At 49.5% G+C, this 19794-nt stretch overlaps 1 protein-coding gene across 3 annotated transcripts in view; it reads left to right on the top strand.

Moving 5' to 3' along the window:
* CRACR2B (calcium release activated channel regulator 2B) overlaps positions 1–16880 on the top strand; it is a 48063-nt gene extending 31183 nt beyond the window's left edge. For all 3 annotated transcript variants that reach the window (XM_074918271.1, XM_074918273.1, XM_074918272.1), the window contains exons 10-18: positions 407–461; positions 4465–4544; positions 7201–7495; positions 7661–7802; positions 8032–8113; positions 10662–10776; positions 12759–12866; positions 13359–13435; positions 14480–16880. In XM_074918271.1, coding sequence (XP_074774372.1) covers positions 407–461; positions 4465–4544; positions 7201–7495; positions 7661–7802; positions 8032–8113; positions 10662–10776; positions 12759–12866; positions 13359–13435; positions 14480–14564 — 1039 coding nt within the window. In that variant the 3' untranslated portion in view covers positions 14565–16880. The remainder of the gene's footprint in view (positions 1–406; positions 462–4464; positions 4545–7200; positions 7496–7660; positions 7803–8031; positions 8114–10661; positions 10777–12758; positions 12867–13358; positions 13436–14479) is intronic.
* The last annotated feature ends 2914 nt before the right edge of the window (positions 16881–19794 follow it).

Raw genomic sequence — 19794 nt, 5'->3', positions numbered from 1 at the left:
ATGGGGCTGGGAGAAATGCTGAGCTCTTGTGCATTAAGGGGCTGTTTCAGCACTGGGCTTATTTTTCGCTCAGAAATATGGGAGTGTATTCCAGCAGTGCTCAGACACTGCTTGTTTTTCTAGGTCCAGACACAGCTGCGCAATCTGGCCAGCTCTGGCAGAGTCCAGGCTGTGTTATTTCACCAAGTAATCCCTCCACTGGAGAAATTTAGTCTTTCCTGTTGGCTAAGGGCACCATATGGAGCCCATTGCCTGAGCTGGGATACGCAGAAATCCAAACCCTTTTGGCAATAAATAACATCTTTATCTGTGTCCCAAGCTCCTTTTCTGTTCTAGCTTTCAAATGTTGGTCTCTATTTTTGATGAGTGCTTCATTGTGTCTCTCCTGTGTCTTCCTTTGGAGCAGAGAGATGAACAAGAAACTTCGAGACGAGCGAGACGCTTTTGAAGCCAAGAAGCTGGTTAGTCTAAGAAAGAAAATCTTAATTCCCAACCACCCTCCTTTCATCTGCGGCTGTTGCTGTCACCACTCAGGGCCCTGTCACTTCCACGGGGGACAATGACCTGAGCTCACGAGGCCTGGTGTGGTGCTTAATACAGACTTTGCAGCACCTCTCTGCCCGTGCTGGAGACAAGCTCTGCTGGTTGCTGTGGCCAACTGCCCGGGTTTAACGCGAGGCGCGTTAGCTTGTGACTGACACGCAGCCCCGCGCAGGGCTGCGGTGGCTCTGCTGCTCACACGGGGCTCTGCGCTGTGACAGGCACCGGGCATGTGCAAGTAGGGGAGTGGAGCGGGAGGTGTCCCTGGAGTTGGGTGGTGAGGAAGAAGATGGCTTCCCAGATGTGCTGCCGCCTGACTAGGGGTGGAGGGGCACAGGAAGGTTTTGGAGTTTCTCTGACCCCTTGTGTCTGTAGCAGATGTTTCCAGATGTTCCTCTGGGGCAGGTTCCCCTTCCTGGGAGCTCTGCTGGGGTGGAGGGGCAGCAGTGAGCCTTGTGTCAGGTCTAGGGGAAAGCAGGGGGCCTCTGACCCTGGAACAGTCGACTCCATCTCTGGCCTTTCCCAGTCTCCAAGATAAGTACAAATACATGATCTAGTTTTAGTTCTTACTGTTTTTTCACTAAAAAGTCTGTGTTCCCAAATGTCGCTGGCAAGGCTGCTTTGTGCTCTTCTTCGACCCATCCCTGCCACCAGATACCTTTGCCTGCTCTGGCACCGTGCCCCACTTGAAGATCTGGCAGTACCTGCCTTGCAGTGAGGACAGGCAGTGAGTGGCAGGCTGGGGTGTAAGGGAAGGAGACGCAGGGATCGTGCCCAGGCAGGGGATGAAATGCCCTGCTGGGGGAGAGGCTGGAGTTCTTCTCCAAGTGGAGCAGCAGCTGTATAAAATACAGTAACTGTTTTGGATGGAGGTGAGGTATGTGTGCATGTACCTTTGTGTGTGTGTTTCTGAAATCTGATTTGTTCCCCTTCCCCCCCTCCACTTTTAAAGCTGCTAGGTATGTGTATGTGCACCAGAGCTTCCTGCTCCCTCTTGGAGAAGTAATAAACAGTCACTCTCTAGCAGAGTCCAGTGCAAGCAGGCAAAGAAAATGGTTTGTTCTCCTCTTTCCATGCATAATGTTTCATCAGCTCTTGGGACCCTGTGGGTGGGGTGGGTGGCTCGTGGAGACCACGGCTCAGGTATGTACCTCTGTGTGCGCAAAGCTCGTCTGCTCCTCTAGTCTCCTCTCCTTTTCCCCCATTAGGACCTGCTCAGGGCTGCTCTGAAACACGACCACAAGTTGTGGGTGGACCTAAAAGAGATTCATAGTACAGAGGAGCTGCTTTCTCCTTCTCCCTGTGCTGGCAGTAGGGATGGGGCAGCCGGGGGAACTCCTCCTGCCACCACCGCTCATCTGGTGTGGCTGTGTCGCGCTGGGCAGAGGGAGCCTGCACCGGAGTAAGGCTTTTTCCTTTGTCAGCCAGGACATCTTGTTGGCCACTCTGGTTTCAGTCCAGAGGAGAGCAGGGCCCTGAGGGATTGCAGAGATGCTGCTATCATCATACACTTGGAGATCTGCTGTCCAGCCTGTCCCACTGTAAGGGGAAGAGAAAATAGCAGTCCTTCTCTGCAGCAGCAAGAAGGAGAGTCCAGCCTCCAGAGAATGTCAGTGTTCTTACAGGCTGAAAAAAAAACCCAAGGCCTTAATATCCTCTGTTAGTGCTGGGAAGAGTTGTGTTGTTTCTGTGAAATGACATTGTGATAACAGTGGTTCTTTCATAGCGAAGATTTTGAAGTGGTCAGAAGGAGGGGTCGGGCTGTACGTGGCTGATAGCAACCCAGCTTCTGCTCCTTTGCACTGTTCCGTACCCAGCCTAACCTTGCTCTTCGTAAGAGTTTTTGGCTTTGCCTGGGCGGGCAGACCCTGGCCCCACAGCACTGTGGGGCACTGTTTTGCCCCGGTGGCTAGGTCACAGATAGCAGTGTGTGGCTATTTCTGCCTGTGTGCAAACCCATGCTGGGTGTTTTGAGATTCAGGGGTTGCGGGTTCTGTTTCACACCCATGACCCATCTGGCTGTGGAGTTACGTTTGCATGCTGTATGCTGACAGCAAATTTCATGTCTGCTCATCATGAAGAGTGTTTTGGAACTCTGACTACACTGGAGATGTATTTCACTGATAAGCCAGAATTTTTCCTGTCCCACTGATAAACCAGAATCTTTCCCATCCAGAATGCTTGTAGGTGTGCTGTTGTCCTTGCCATCATGTGTTGTACAGCTGTGATGTCACGTCTGTCCTTTTACCATCCTGATGAAAAGCCACATGCTACACAAACCTGGCAGGCCAATAAAGCATGGTAGAACCAATGGCAAATCGCACCCCATTGTTTCTCCTTTCTTACCCAGGTATGTACTCCGCAGGCTGTTTGCTCTCCAGGCAGGGTGGTGCCATACCAGACTGCCTGGGAGTCCCTTTCCTCCACAGGTGACTTGAAGGCTGCGACTCAGCTCCAGTGGGCTGTAACTTTTTTATTTTTTTTTCTGGGTGGCTAGAGAGTGCCCTTCAGTGAACCTGCTCAAACTCTGACAACTTCCTCCTCCATCCCCACTGCAGAACCACTGGTTGGCTGAAGCACAGCCTGATGCCAGTGTTGATTGAAGGGTTGCTATGCACTTGGGGGTCCTTTGCCTTGGAAGATATGTGCTCCACAGTTGTGAGCCTCGCAGTGCTGGTTTGTTTCTGTGGCTGGAGCTTCTCTTGAACACCAGTTTTATATGTAAAAAATGTTTTGGGTTTGTTTGTTTTTTCTTTTCCCACATTGTTCCTGGTTGGGTGAGACCCTCTGTGGCATCCAGTCTCCTTTTGTGGGACTGCATAAAGGTGTCCTGGGAGTTCTGGCCAACAGAGCAACTTCTTAATTTTTTGTCTTTTAAAATAAGCCAGGGGTTATTGAAGAAATAATCTTCGTACTCCTCCCCTGGGCTGTGGGCAGCACTAAAGAAGGCCTGTCCAGAGCTGCCTGCAGGTGTTTGGTTAGTTCAGAACTGCTGCCAGAGGCAGAGCTGGCAGGCTGCAAGCTTTTCTTTCCCCACCTTTAACCCCAGAAATAACTTGTGAGAACGTGTCAGAAATCTCCAGATGTCCAGAGCGAGTACATCTCCCTATCCCCCAGCGCCAAGGCGATGGGCAACCTGCCATGCTGTCTCTCACTTTGTGTTTTTGTGTGGAGCCACGTAAGTTAGCCAGTCCATGGGGGGTAAGGGGGGCTAGGCTTTAGCGCGGCCTCTGGAGGAGCTGGCAGGTCAGTCCTCTCTGCCACAGGCTTTCCAGTGTGATCTCAGGCCAGTTGCTCACCTTTGATTCTGCTGAGGATTACAAAGCTGCTGTATGGGGGGAAGAGGGTTGTGAGAGGAGTTGTCCTGCTTTCTCCCTCTCTGGGGAGCTGGTAGACACTGGCTGTAGGAAGTCTGAGGTAAGTAGGAGGAAAGGATGGAGGGGGATGTTTGTGTGGGGCAGAGCATGTGCCACTGCCCTTTGCAGAGCAGTCTCCTTCCTTCCCTATGGTGCATGTGCAGCTCTGGGTGAGTACCAGCGGAGGAGGGGTACTAGTCTGTCCCACAACACTTCAGCATAATAAAAAGGCAGGTGGGGAAACAGATTCAGCTGTGAGACCAAGCCAGAGAAATAAAAGCTCTGCCTGGTTAGAGTTCAGTTTGGGGCACCACCGGTTTTGGTGGATTTTGTTGCAAGAGGGAAAGCAGGAACAGTGATGCCTTCTTGCATGAGTTAAACTGAGCTGAACTGAGAAAAGCAAGCCCTGTGCTCACCTCTGTTCAGCCTCTGTGGGACACTACAGGCTGCGAGGGCTCCAGCCTTGCCTCCCAAAGCTGGCTGCAGAGGTGGCGAGTGGTTGAACTGGGGCTGGGTGGGTTCCTGGGTCCTAATTGCGTTCTTCATCTCTTCTCTTTTCAACTTCCAGGCGCCTCAGAGCAAAAAGCCCCTGTTGAAGAAAGGGTCAGTGCTAGGCAGTTACCTGCTGGACGACAAGCCGGTCAAACGGTTAGATGGGCGTCTGTGTTGTGTTTGTGGTGTCAGTCTGTGCCCTCTGGAGTGCCTGTCAGCCAAGCTGTGTCCTCTGTCTAGTTCTCCCGCCTTGGTGCTGCCTGGTTTTGGGAGCAAGGGAGGGGTAGCAGCTTGACTGTGGCCCCAGCTGCCTCTTGGCATCAAGGAGTCTTGGCTCAGCGTGAAGCTGAGGATGCTGTTAGCTAATTTCCACAGGGGGGTGGCCCCCCTCTGGGCTGCTTCTACATGCAGCAATGGAGGAACAAACCTAATTGCCATCAGAAGCTATGGGAGTGTTCGTGGGATGGGAGTCAGGAAGGCTGCCTCTGACCGAGTCAGGCAGCTCCGTTAAAATGACTGCATCATCTCCCAAGTGTGCCAGTTCCTCCTCGGTCAGAAATCCTGTCCAATGGCACCTCATGCCAGAGCCCGTATCCCTGGGGCATGGGAGAGAGCAGGAGTTGCACAAGGCTCTGTTCTCTCTGGCAGATGAAAGCCCCAAGGAGAGGGCCCAGCCCCAGGTGGGCTCATCCTGCCCATCTCCCTCCACGCCTATGCAGATGCTCACCTGGCACACCAGGCCTCTCCTCCAGCCAGGGCAGGCAAACACGTCTGTGTGGCCAAGGCCTTTTTTTTTTTTTCATCCTACATGCAGACTGTACAATGGCTTCAACACCCACATACGCCTGCTTGCCTGCACTGTGCTGGTGTTAAGCTTCACCCTTGTTAACTACTTATGTGACCAGCACACCAGCACTGGCCAAAAGCCTGGTTCCTCTGAGAGGCAGGGGAGGGGAGGGCAGCCCAGCCCTGACCTGCCTTGGAGCTGGGTCTCCCCTGCAACTGCTGGCCCCAAACAAGTTTTAAGGCTGGCACGCTTCCCTGTTTCCTACCAGGTCTCTGCAGAAGTTTTCACTGCTTCCCAGCTTCTCCTGGTGCCAACCAGAGACATAGGTCTAGGCTTGGAGTTTCTCTTAACTTCAATGCACCCTTAATGCTTGCAGTTCTGGTAATGGCATTTAAGAATTGAGCTTCAGGCTCTGGGCTCATGGACATCATGAGGGTGATGTGAGAATGGGAGAAGTATTTGTTGGTCCCATCTGTGTCCCAGTGCTGTCACATCACATTGCTTGAGAAATATGAACAAAATCCATGAGATCTGGAGTCACTGTTCAGAAAGTTTTGTTTGTCCCTTTTTTGCTCACCTGAAGAGGATTTTGAGTCTCAGCCCTTCGTTGCTGCGACTGCTGCCAGCCTGGGGAGATGAGGGCCATTCCCCAGAGCCCGAGCCTGGGAGGATGTGTCTATTTTCAGTGGGGAGAGGTTCCAGCTGGCCTGGCTCTGGGCTGGCATTTGGGGCAGATGCAGGGAAGACAACGAGGAATGTGAGCTCCCTTTCCTGGGAAGAGTGTAGGCGTGTTGCAGCCCTGATGAGGTGTAGGTGCAGGAGTGAGAGAGGAGAGTTGTTGCTTTGATTCCTGCACTAGTAGCAAGAAAGGTGTTGCAGAGAGAGGTGGGATGAGCTGCCTCTGAAGAGATTGACTGGTCTAATTTGCTTTTAAATGCAATCTGTTGGCCAGTGAAGGCAACAGAGCTGTCTCTGGTGGATAAAGCCCTTCAGTTGAGTTCTAAGCTTTCTCACTCCCTTCGTCTAGTTCTTTAACCATGGAAAGCCAAGGCAGAGCTAAGATGCTGCCTTGCTCCTCAGCAATGATTTCCAGTAGTTTAAGTCAGTTATTCTGGCTGCTCTTTTGAAGATTGTTCCTCCAGTGAACAAAGTACATCAGCCTGCTCTTGTGTGGGCACCGTCAGTGCAACACCTATTCCCCACTACCACAGCTTGTGCAGGAGTCCTGGGGATTTTTTGCTGTTGGGAGAACAAGATGTCTGGTTGGAAGCTTTAAAAAATAAACATCTTCTGGGTCCTGGTTTCCTTTCCCTTGGGCCAGGTGTGGATTCAGGCCAGAGCAGAGCTAGCACCAGGCAAAGTGGCCCTGAGCGTGTTCACTGCAGTGTGCACTCCTGTGGCGGGTTTCTGTGGCCTGAACTCAGTGAGACTCTCTTCCAGCCGTGTTTGGAAGCGATGGGCTGGGTTTCTGGCGCACAGCTGTGTGCCCTCAGCAGAGCACAGTAACCTGCATGCTGCAGGCAGCCTCCCAAGGATGATCAGCCAGCCCTTTCCCTACTGCCTGCAGTTAAAATCCTTTTTGTTAACCTTGAAACCTTTGTTAGTTCTTTTTGTGTTATATTTGGTAACAAAAATAGAGGGGGGGTTGTTGCTTCTTTTTTAAAAAAACAAATGTTTTTCCTGTTGCCACCTTTGTATGCTTTGCCTCATATTTCAGTACTGGGGGAAATGGGAGGCAAAGAATCCTTGAAAAACCCAGAAGGTGGGAATTTTTGTTAAAATTAATTAAATACATGTCAGCACATAGGAGTACAGCATAGCTCAGGTGAGCTGTCTCTCTTTCCCTAGGGGTGCTGCTGATGCCTTAGTCACAGGGAGTATGGGGCGTGTATGTATGAAGTAGAGTTCCTGCAAGTGCTACATATGCACTAATTGGATCACATTGATTGTTTTGGGAATTTGCAACCTCACCCCTCATCCCCTACCCTCCCACCCTATTTGTGGTGCCTGTGGGCTTTAATACAGACAACTGGCCTCTGCGGACCTTCCCTTCACCTTCCCGGTGGATGTGGCAGTGGAGGAACCCAACAGAAAGAACTGTAAATACATCCCAGGCAACCGGATGTGGCTGAAGACGGGAGAAAGAGGCAGCACAAACTTCGGGGAGAAGAGCAGAGACAAGGAGAGATGGTCCCTGGCAGCAGATGCTGAGTGGTTGAAGATGACTCTGAAGGGGGATGCTGACTGTAGAAAAAATGCAGATGGATTAGATGATGCTCCATTGCCTCCTAGAGGTCAGCCCGTTGGCACTGAAACCAGGGTGAGTCCAATTACTTGGGGTTCTTCCTCAAACACCTGCTGCTAGGGACTTGAGGGTTTCTGACCCTTCTCATCTAAGTCCAGCTCTATCGGTTTATAGTGCAGGGGTCCAAAGCACGATGTGCAGCTGGGCTTTTCAAAACTGCACTCCTTTCTTCCATTGTAGCTCCAGGCACTGGAAGCAGCCAGCCCTTCCCCAGACCGCATCTTTAAAGTGGTGTTTGTAGGGAACTCCGGTGTTGGGAAGAGTTCTTTCATCCACCGCTTCTGCTATGACAGGTTCTTGGCTGAGCTCAATGCAACCATCGGTAAGTAAGAGGGTTCCTGACTCATCTGGATAAGAAGGGTGGGTTAAGTCAGCTTGGACACTTGCTTTTTGCCCCCATTTTACCCCAGCTAAAGGTAAAGATGGTATCTCTCCCAATTTCCCATCAGTCTTTCAATTTCCTTGAACTAAATAGTGTTGATCTTGGCCATTTCAATGGCAAGCTGCTTCGTCCCCATCCTATCTTATGATCGTTGTTCCCTTCCTGACAGGTATCGATTACCAGGTGAAGAGTCTGATGGTGGATAACACCCAGGTTGCCTTACAGCTGTGGGATACAGCTGGACAAGAAAGGTAAGCAATTTCTGTGAGGATGCCCTACTGCCAGGCTCAGTGGAGGAAACGGGAGGAAAGGGAAAAAGAGTGTGTGCACCTGGTTTCTGTCTTTGGGAAAATTGTTAGCCTCAGAAGGACCAGAGAGGTCACAGCAGCTATTCCAGTGCTGAGCCTGCAGCAAGGGTCTGTTTTGGGGATTGCTAGAAGCTGTGACTGCAAAGCAGGCCCCCGGGAGGTCGCTCTGAGGACTGATGGAAAAGTAGTTTTCCATATGTCTGACCTGCATGCTTGTGGCATGTGGTGGTCTGTCCATAAATAACTGTACGGTGTGGGGTTCAAAGCTCTTCTAGCTCTCAAATCTCTCTTGCATCAGCCTGCTCTGAGAAAAGCTGCAGGACAGGGCTGCAGAATAGGATAAAAACAATGGCTCTGGATAGGCGTCCTGCTCTCAGACACAGTTGTGCTACTGCTGTCCCCAGCTGCTCACCATCACCTGCTATTCAGAGGGTGGAGTGTGTGAACCTTTCCAGATCTGATTCAGACAAAGCCAGCTGAATTAGCTTGACCTGTGCAGAAGGTGACTGAACTACCCTGCTGGCCTCTGTCAGTGAGGTTACTGGCCTCTTCCACTGTCCCTTCTGCTGATAGACTCACGGAAGTGGTAATCCTTGGTAGAGGGGCAGTGTAGCTTTTTGTGACTCTGAATACATGCTCCCCACTTGAAGGCATCTAGTTTCAAAAGCGTGGGCCATCACTAGACATTACCAGCACTGTTGGTGAGGAACAGAGTAGTAGAGGACACACTTGACCCTCATCTTCTAGAGATGAGGCCCACCACTATCTTCATGTAAATTAGATTTTGTTTAGGATGCATTTTGAAGCTGAAGATGAAAAGCTATTTCAAGGGGGCCGTTAACCTCGAGAGCCTGACAAAAATAAGTACTGGGTATTTTTGGCTGAATATGTTATGGGGACAGGCCTTTAGGAGGCAGCCGAGGTCATGGGAATATTATAATGCTAAACTGTGCCAGCAGAGTAATGATGCTGGCTACCTCAGCTGGCATGCAGACCTGGTGGGAATGCACTAAGCAGGAATACCTATTGAAAAGCAAACTATTTCTTCCAAAATCAAGCTTCATGCTGAAGAAATAATGATTTTTGAAGGGGCTCTTGTGGTTATTTCAGTGCTGAAGCTCAGCAGTAAGGGGAGTTGTTATGACATGAAATGTGACACTTTACTGAGGCCAGATTGCATCAGAGGCCAAATTCAAAATACTGTCTCTGCAGAAGGACCTTTAGGGTAGGCCCCTGCAGCATTAGGAAGTCTTAGACTTGTACTTGCAAGAGAAAACTTGGCTCAGTGCTGATACTGAATAGGAGACCTGGGAAGAAGCAAAAGCTTTTCTTCCTTACACAGAAATATTAATGGCTTCTAACTGGAGGTGTCCAACTGTGAATATCCTATGGAAGAGGTAGAGGAACCCCTTGGAGCGTGCAAAGAGAACTCCTTGGTGACATCCCTGAGACTGGTGCAACCTCTATTTGATGTTTCTTCTGGAGCATCTAGCCTGTGCTGTAGTTCCAGAGGTGCACCTTGACTGCCAAAGATAGAGTCTGTGCTTTCTCAGTTGGGTAGTTGCCAGAACGTCATGCCCTTACTGTAGTGAGAAAGAACAGGCTTCAGGCAATCTGAGGAGTTCAGGAGGGTCACTACTTGCTGTAGGTTTTCTTGGCTCTTAATAGAATAGGAAATCTTGCCAGCCTGTAAGCAGGGCTGTAATTCACAGCTTTCCAGTGAGATCTCAGTACTTGTATCTCATTTAATTCCATCAGTTCGCAATCAGTGTGGTTCTACCATGGCCCTGTCACAAAATGCTTACAGGTTTTAAGGTTTGGGGATTTGGGGGGGGGGGGAGGGTGTTTTGTTTGTAGGGTTTTTTGAGTTTTGCTTTGTTGAAATTTTTTCCCAAAATACAAGTCTGTGGTTTTAACTGGTACCCAGAGGACAAAGTAAATGTCTGGTGGGAGTTCCTCCTGGAAATTGTGTCTAACTACTGATTTTATGTATGATGGCATTGCTTTATAGATTCAAAACTGGAAACAGACTATTGATTATGAGATCTTAATTGCTGTTTTGGCAGCACTGGGGCAGACATTATGCACGCCTAGTTTATACTGTGGTACAGCTTAGTCTGCAGATTCTTCCAGAGTCTAGAGAAAGCTCATGGTTTTTTCCATCCATTTCACTTTTTATAGGCAATTACCTTTTCCTATCCCACCTAAACAGATTCTTCTGTTTCTTTCCTCCTGACCTGCAAAGGTCTTCCTTTCCTGCTTTCTCAGCACCCTGCATTTGGAAAGACTCCTGCGTGCCCCTGGCTGCCTCAGGGGTGCAAGGATCTGACCTGTCACTGGTCTGTGCACACCAGTGTCCAGGAGACACCTCATGCATAGGAGCTGCCAGGCTTTGCAGAGAGCCTGCACTAAAAGACAGATAATCCCATTCTGTTTCTTGTCATTATGCAGCTGTGGTTCTGAGAGTGCCTTTGGTTTCGTTTGGGCCCAGGTTTCGGAGCATTACCAAGCAGTATTTCCGGAAGGCAGATGGGATTCTGGTGATGTATGACATTACAGCTGAGTGCTCCTTCACGGCGGTGCGGAACTGGATGAGCAGTGTCCAGGTGAGAGCAGGGGGGGCCTCAGCTCTCTAACTGCTGGTGGTGCTGCCACTGCCTCGCTCCAGTCCAGCTCCAACAGTCTGTCTGCGAGCAACATTCTCTGATGCCCCAGGATGTGGGAATTAATAATTGGTAGTTAGCAAAATGTAAACTGACCTTAATGTTGGAAGAATGATTGTGGGTAACTGAGGCGACATTCGGAACGCTGTGTTGCGAGCGTCAGAAACAGCGGGACAGAACACAGCCTGCAGAATGCATGGTGAGCAGTGGACAGATAAAACCTGAAGGTCAGTGGGAAGTAGAAGTAAAAACAAACCTATGTAAACAAGTGGGAATAAACTGGGAGCTGCCACACGGTGTGGTGGCGTTTGTTTTTGACAGTGTACCCCCTTCAACAAACTGGTGTGAGTTTGTTATTGTTCAACGCATCGTCCCAGTCCTGGCTGGTCTAAGACCAACACCAGGAGGTCCTGTTGACCTTGAGAAGATGAATTATCAAAGCAGATGCCATGAGTGCTGCCTGTGGTAGTCAGTTTCGGACCAGGGGCTTCTTGTTGAAAGTACCAAAGCCAGTGGTAGCCCATTAAACGAGGGAGGGCTGTTTCTATGGCAGAAAGTGGTGGGGCCTGCCAAAACAGTAGTGTGTGTGTAAGCAGCCCATGTGCATTGGCAACATCTCCTAAAAGCCGTCACATCAGGAGATCTCCTGGAATCCAGACTATGCTCAGGAAAGGGAGACAGACAGCCCTGGTGTGTTTAGGCTCGGACCTGCAGCATGCACGCACTGCACTTCGCATGATCACATCCTGACTTTGAGATTTCTCCATGAGACTAACCTATTAGTAATAGCTTAGTTTTGGTCCTCATTTGCTTCAAATTTAACAGCTGATTATTTTTTTTCTTTTTTATTTGGTAACTGTATATTAATACCATAGTCTATCCCCTGCTTTTTACTTCCAAACTCTCAATACAAGTATTCATCTGTGGCCTGTATCTGCTTGGGGAGACAAAAATACCTGTCTGTATAATTTAAATAAGTTGTATGTAGATGATTCAGAGCTGAAGCAAAATTATCAAAGATGGTTTTGTTTTGATTGTGTCCAGTTTCAAAAACCAAGAACGAAGATCTAAGTGAAACGAATAAGCCTGGGTTGGAGGTTTCTAATATTAACTTCCACAGGCCTGTTCAGAAAAAAAAACCCAAACAAATAAACCAGCTATTTCTTTGAACTCTAAAAGATCAAAGGTTAAGATTTTTCAAAACTAATCAGCCTCTGAAAATCAGGCTCCTTTCAGGAAGGTTAAACTGAGCACACAGAAAATCAAAGCACCTGAAATTTGTAACTTTTAATAATCTCTCTGTTTCCTTTCCACCTCCTAGTATTTATCTGGCTTTGAAGCTGTTCAGGTATTGTAAGTCATGCAGGGCAGTCAAGTTGGGAAATAACTTCAAGCCCCATCCTGCAGACCTTACGCTGGTGATGTTCTAGTGAGCCAGTGGAACTAGAGGGAGTTTTACCAAAGGTAATGGGCTCCAGGAATCATCTAGGAATAACAGTTCCTGCAGAGACCCTACATGAGTTGGAAGTCGCTTAGCGTGCTTCGCCCCTGGATTTTCAGCAAGGGATCGCTGAGTTTAGGACAGCACATCAGATGAATAGCACACAAAACCTACTGAACTAATAAGAAGCAATGCCTGAACTTAAATTCCCAACAGCCTATAGGGCAAACTGCTTTTCTTTAGGCTTGTTATTTCCCAGAGAGAAACTTATGTCCTGTCTCCCCTCTCTCCAGCTGTACATACCAAACAACTGAAATACATTCCTGTAATTTAAAATTCCAGAAATCCCTGGGGCTATTTGAGGAATGGCCCTTTAATGCACTAAAGGGCCTGATCCTCCTGTCACCGAAGGTGGAACAAGATCTGCTTCAAGATACTTCCCTCAGCTGAGTCTCTGGGGTGCTTTACTCTGTTTCTTTTGCAGGAAGGTATCGAGGATGGAGCTGTGGTCTTTCTGCTTGGGAATAAAATGGATGCTGCACAGAGAGAGACCCGGAATGTGCCCAGGGTGGAGGGGGAAAGGCTGGCGAAGGTGTGACTCTGTGCTCTGCTGCTCGACCTGCTCTGCAGCCTCCCTCCAGCTGTGAGCAGGGCAGCCTGGCTGGCAGGAAGCCCTTCTTGGAGCCATTTCCCAGTATGGTACCTTCCCTCTCCCCTCCCGCTCCTTGTTTCTCCAATGTAACTGTGTGCTGAGGTCCCTCTGGTGCCAGGGAGGATGAGATGGTGGCCAGCATGTGGCAGACAATGGCCTCTTGAGGCTTGACACCTCCTTGCAGTGCTGCTCAGTGTTTCTGAGGGGAGCACGTCCAGCTCTTCTCCCTCTGAGCACTCCCCTAATGCATGTTCTGGCTGGGCCCCCAGTGCTGAAGAAACATCTCCTGTTCCTGGGTGGATGAGCAGGGTGTGTGCCCCAGCAGGGGGGTAGCAGCCACCCTCCTGGAGAGGGTGGGCCAGCTCCCAGGGGTGGCTGAATGCAGGGGGATCGCTGGCAGCCGACGTGGGTGCTTGCTGTGCTCTCTGGCAGGAATACAAGGCCGTGTTCTACGAGTGCAGCGCGATGACTGGCTATAACATCGTGGAGCCCATGCTGCACATGGCCAGGTGAGCGAACAGCAACAGTCACCCTGGGGTATCTCCCCCGCTGGAAGTGACTGGTGTGGGCTCTCCTGGGGAACAGGCAGGGAGAGAGGGTTGCCAGAGACTGACTTTCATCCATGTCACAAAAAAGACCTGGAGTAACACGCTCTTCCCCCTGAGTCCACATCCTTGTCTTCTGTGCCCGGAGAGCACCAAGTGTAGACTGGATCTTACTGCATGCAAAGCTTTGTCTGGCAGAGCTACCTGTTGAAAGATGGGGAGTTTAATGTGAATGTTTCATCACAAAAGCTTTGTGTACTCTCCCAGATTTTAAGTTGGCGTTTTTAGTTTGAAGTCTGCATGCATCTCTAAGGGTTTTTTCTTCCTTATCTTATTAAGCATTATAAAGAACGTGACATTTTGGTGGCAATATTTTTAAAGGGAGATAAGACACTTTGTAAGGCTGAAAGAAGTTTGATCTAAGATTTTTCAGTTTTTAAAAAAGCAAGTAGTTTTGAAAAAAAGTCTTTGAAATCTTGCAAGAAAAATATCCTTTTGTTTTCTTTTATCCCTTCACCTCCTGCTGCATCATCTCTGTTAAGTTCACACCAGGACTTAGCTGTTCATTAACTGGGATGATTTACTTACTAGCTAGGTGAATCACGTCCCCCATAGCATGTGCCTTCAGCATGTTTTATAACCATGCCGCTGCCCAAGATGGCCCAGGCAGATGAAGCAAACAGCCCGGGATTCTGCCATCAGTGTGGGCGCTTGGGGAGAAGGCACAGGCCACTCACGCACTGGGCTGGTGCTCTGATGGCGTTCTGACAGCCATGCTGCCCCCTCTTCTATGTGTCCAGTTTCTTTCCCTGTTCCCTGGAAATTTATGGTCATTTTCCGTGTGTGGTTTATCTAGCCCAACTTTCAGAGAAGCCCGGTCTTTGGGCCAGTCACTTTTTACAATCCTACATGTCCCTGGCTGATGGGGAGCAAAGGGCAGAGCCAAATGCCTCAGCAGGAAGATATCAGTAACTGGCTTGTGTTCTTGATCTGTGCTGCTTGTTCCAGGTTGCTGACGGCACAAGAGGACAAGCAGAGGGAGAATGCCCTGCAGCTGGAAGATGTCAGCAGGAGGAAAAGGTGCTGCACATAAGGCACGTCAGTGTGTCAGCAAGAGACATGTGCCAGCACTGTTCGTGAAGCTGGGGTTCTTTCAAGCAAGCCGCATCTGATGGTATCAGCTCTGCAGAGACTTGGGGAAGCTGCAGCTTTTCTCCACCTGGGAATTTCAGGGCACTAAATCAGGCCAAATATGATCTGCATGGTTCCATTTCCCAACTCCGTGTGCAGCCCTGGTCTCTGGGGGCCTCTGCTGCTTTGGGGGAATTCATCTTGTCTTGGCTAATAGCACAGACTGGGTCTTCTGTCTGGAGAGGTCACTTCCCTGTAAGAGGATGAAGTCTTGTTCCTTTTCTTTCTGGCAAAGTGGCCTAGCAGCAGAGAGTGGAGGACACAGTGGGCGCTGTGTTAAATAGAATTTTAGTGTAAGAGATAAAGAAATTATTTTAAATTTGGGTTAGCTCTAGATAGTCAACCATCTGTCTCAGAGCAGCATTCCTCTTGGTTCTGTAACAGTAGAGCTCAGCTGAAAGCATGGTGTGGTAAGCAGGAAAACCTCCATCAGTTCCTGTAAGATCTGGATCAGGCCCTGTATTTCCTGCAAAATTTGGCTGGACTTGCCAATACTGTAGTTAATACTGATTCCATATGTGGGTGTGGTATGAACTGATAAAACGAGTCATCCCAGTGGCTTGCTTCACTTTGTCACTGTCCCCCTCTGTGTTTACAGGACACAGAGCAGTTGCCCTGGGACTCACTTGTGCTGCTGATTCATAACCCGTTGCAGGAGCTGTGCTGTACCTCCCAGGGGGCCATATATAGCCTGTGTGAAGGCTGACTGCTGCCCGTTTCCTCCCATTCTCTTATCCTTTCCTGAAGAAGCTCCAGCAACTAGGAACTACTTCTCTGCTGTACTGGAAGATCCCACCCTGCTGGCTGGACCACAATGCTTTCAAACCTGCCGGGGCTGACAGCACAAGGCAGCTGCCTGGGTGAAACCTTCCTAGTGGAGCTTTTCCTCTTGCGGTGACCTTGTGCAATAACCTCGCTTGCCTGGTGAAGGGTCTGAGAAAGCAGGGCTGAACCTGTTCCCGTTGGGAAGGGGCCTTCTTGTCACTGAGGAGCAGGGCAAAGCAGGGTGAGGGGAGGGCACGGGCTGATGTAGGAACGGGCCCCAAAAGCGTGTCTCTCACCATAGCTGCTGCTGTGCCAGGCACGAGGCCCCTGCTGTGCTCTGGGGTGGGACGCTTTCTGTTTTGTAGTTCCCTTGTTACTCTTAATGCCTTGTGGGACTAAGTGAGGTTTTTTTATAATGCTCTGTTCCCCTTCTTCTTTGAGCCTGTTTCTGTAAGTGACTTTGACGTTTTAGGCACAAGATGTGATCCTGCAGCTGTAAAGCAGTGCCCCAGCCTTGCAGCATAGGGAAGGCCTATATTTACCCACTGTTTTCCTCTCTTGGGACAAGGTGATTACTCTGAACATCTGTTTATTGCACAAATTTCTCATCCCATGCAGGAAAAGTGCTCTGCGTCACCTATAGCCCATCAGTGGTACAAAGGATTTCTGTGGTTCCTCCCAGTACCTTTTACTGCTGACCGGAAAGGATGTTCTCTGGAAGAGCAGGATTCATGACTAAAAGGAATAGCTAAAAGTAATAAGCTCCTGCTCAGTCCTTGCTGCTGGCTGGCTGCGGCTCATGCTGTGTTTAACTGTTTTAATGCCTTCCAGAGACTGGGAATCAGAACATTGGAAGAGGTCCAGAAGGAACCAGGGCTGCTGGTGGGGAGTCTAGAGTAATCCCAGCAGTGCTGCTTGTGTTTGCAAGAAACGATGTCTAGGAAGGGAAATCCTCTCTGTTTTCAGAAAGCACCACTAATCTGCACACAGATGTAGCTTTCTAGGCAACGTGGGCATGAATGAGCACAGATGTTCTCACCTGTTGAACAGGTCAGTCCCATCCCTGAGTCGGGGGAGCTACTGTCAGTGATTCCTCTGCCTCATGCTCCAGTTGCAGGTCAGCGAGGAGCGGCGCTGACTGCGAACTGGCATCTTTGGTCGGGGCACATCAGTACTGCTAACATTTACCCACCCGCAGCAGCAGGATTTGGGAAGCTGCTGCAGGAGGAAGAGAGCAGTAGCCGTGGTCTGAATGCATACCTCCCATACTGTGTACACAGGACGTGAAAGATAAAAGCATGAAATACAGCTGCCACACAGCTACAGGCCAGCCTACATATTACCTTTATCAGTGCTGTCATATTGCAATGGCAAGAACTATCGTGGGTTTTGTAATGTACAACCTTAAGCATGTTTTCTCAGTGTGCAAGCAGAGTACAGGCAATAAAGAAATGCTGTCTTACAAATGGTTGTTCTGAGAGATTTTTGTCAGGCGCTACAGGAGATTCAGCCTCTCCTTCCGTCGGTGAGTGCAGCGTGACCTCCCCTGCTTGCTGCTCTCTCGTTGTCCCCCACAGTGCTAATAACATGGTTTGTATGTAGGGAGGGAGTTGATCCGTGTCTTGGAGGCAGTGCAGGAGCCATTCATCTCCAGTCTTATTTTTTTATCTCTTTCAAGCAGCCAGAGCCCAGCTGATCAGGGAAGGCAGAGCAGGGCGGAGAAAAAGGGGAGATGCTTCTCCAATGTGCTTTTAGAGAGGGCACGTTCTCACCTTGTACCTCTATTTGTAGAACTAAACACTGACTTTAATAATGTCCCAGGCATCCTTTTCACTGGAGTCAGGAATGTGGTTGCTTTTAATCCCTGTGCCTTGGCATGGCTCCAGCTGGATGTTTGTGCATTACAGAACGAATCTCTCTGCAGCTTTGACCAAATAAATTATTACTCATTTCCCCTGCTATAAACTGATAACACAGGTAGCTCGTTGGAACGTCTTTTTTTTTAGCAGGAACAGGGTGGCCTTTTGTTTCAGCCATGATAAAGTGGCACAGTTTGAGCAGGTTGCACTTGGACAGCAGTAAGCACCGGGGTGGGTTTTACTACTGGATGGTCTTTTGTTGTCTCTCTGCACAATATTTAAATGTCCTGTTGGAAGACCCAGACACTAGACCAGACTTTCCACACAATTCCTAATTTTACTGCATCCCCCTGTTTTTGTCAGAATCTCTCCTGCCTCTGAATGGAAGCCCTGGGAGCAGCCACCCTTTGTAAGTGACTGCTGGAAACTGCAGTGTATATAAAAAGCAAATAAAGGGATATCCTGAGGTGAGCATGAGCCGAGGGAGGACACAAAATGGACGCTGCCTGAGGTCTTATTCCTGTGCCATATTGGTTGCAGTCTCTTAGTGGACAGGTGACTTTTTGCACATAACCTGTACGGCATTTTGGAATCATGTCATAAGAAAGTACTCTCCTTATAGCCTGGGAAACCTTATCCTGGCATGTGCAACAGTGCAGCTGTGTATACAATCAGGGCAAAGGCGAGAAAAACAGCTGCTCTGATAAGCAGTCCTGGTCTCACCAAGCTCTGCACATAGGCAGAGACCCCACTCTGCCTTGGGTTTCGCTTGTCTCTTTATGTTAATGTGCTAAGGATAAGCATAACAGGATTAACCTAACAGTATCTCTTTGAAAAACCAAAACAGGGCTGAAGAGAGAGCATTAAACCAGTGTTAACTTTAAAGCTTTCCCACAGGACAAATGCAGGAATTGCAAAGGTTTGGGATGTTTTCTGCTACCTTCTTTACTCCAGAAGTAGCCTGAACCCCAAGGGACAGTTTCCATTTACAGAAGTTTAATCAGTTTCTGCTATGGGGATCATGGTCTCTCACACATTATTTTCTGTCCTGTCACCTTCTTCTGTTTGTGTCTTTTCATGCTCTTTTTCGTTAATTGCTTAGTCCACATATATGTTGACCAAGTACTTAAGCTCCAGGTATAAGCGTATCTCATAGCTCATGCTGTTCATCTTTAAATGCTCTACTTAGAAATCTGCTCAGCACCAGCAGATCCACAGTCCTGCAGCTCAGATCTTCATTAGCCCTTTGAGCCACTGTCAGTCTGATTGTTACTGACCTGGCTGTTTATGAGTCACACGGAAATTTCAGTTGGCACATCTACAATAGTCCGGCTCCGCTCTTCAGCCTGCAGGGCATGCTTTATATGCACGTCAAGCTATGTGCTTTGATAAGGCCCTGATCCTGCAAACACAAATGTAGCTGTGCAGTGCTTCTGAAATGACCAGTCCACAGGAGACCTGACCATGTAAAATTAGTTTTTTCAAGGTAAACACATATCTCCTGTGAAGATATATGTTACTCCAGTAATAAGCTGAGGACTGGGGGGTCCTGTGGTGTATCTCACCTCTAGCTGCAGGTTTTCCCAAGCGCACGACTGCCTCACAGGCACCAGTTGTGCCTAGTTGTGCCCGCTTGATGACTCAAATCTGCCAGGACAGGAGGTTATGTTGTTCCCTGTTTGTACGTGGAGTCTCTGAATGTGGCAAGAAGGCAGTGGCCCAGCGTGGCTGGTTGGCCAGGGCTCTGCCAAGGAGGGCTGAGTGAGGGCTAGCGGGGTAGAGGGGCCTGGGGTAGGGGCTGGCATCTCTGGCTGCCACATGCTCTCTGCGAGAAACCTCTGCGTGCGTAAGGGAGAGCTGGTCCCCTAATGCCCGTGTCATCACTTGGCTCTCCAGGGCTCTAAGCTAAAGCTCAGGCAGGATCCCCACGGGCTGAGGAGTTGACTCACTCACTGGGAAGGATGAAGTGATGTCCGAGTTGGGCACATAGGTGAGAGAGCTTCAGTGATACAGTTGAGGCAAACACCCAGGAGATCCTAAACAGGCCTTTTCCCTCACCCTTCTGATCTCCCCTCTGCTCACTCACCCCTAAAAGCGGTGCAAGGCCACTCGGAGGGGAGCAGCCTCTGTGCGGGGCTGCTGCTTGGCACAGGGGGGTTTGGGCTGGAGTTGAGATGAGGTAATGGAAGGATGAGGCAATGTGCCAGTCAGGGCTTGATCTTGATTTACAGGATGTTTCATGGAAAACGCTTTTAACAAGCAGGTCTGACGCCTTAAAAAAAAAAAAAAAAAAAAAAAGAGAGAGAGAGAGAGAGAGAGAAAGAAGCTCCAGCTCGTTTGCTGTAATGCGTTGCCTGCGGCAATGGAAACGCCAGCGGGAGGCCCAGGTGGGGAGAGGCGGGGGTCAGCGGTGCCCGAGGCGCGGTTTGGCAGCGGGCACAGCCCCGGCCCCGCAGCCCCCGCTCCCCGCCGCCTCTCCGGGCGTTTTGGTTTGCGGGAAACTCAAAA

This window comes from Athene noctua, chromosome 14 (genome assembly GCF_965140245.1).
Source record: "Athene noctua chromosome 14, bAthNoc1.hap1.1, whole genome shotgun sequence".
NCBI classification, from domain to species: domain Eukaryota; kingdom Metazoa; phylum Chordata; class Aves; order Strigiformes; family Strigidae; genus Athene; species Athene noctua.
This window is presented reverse-complemented; position numbering and strand designations above follow the sequence as displayed.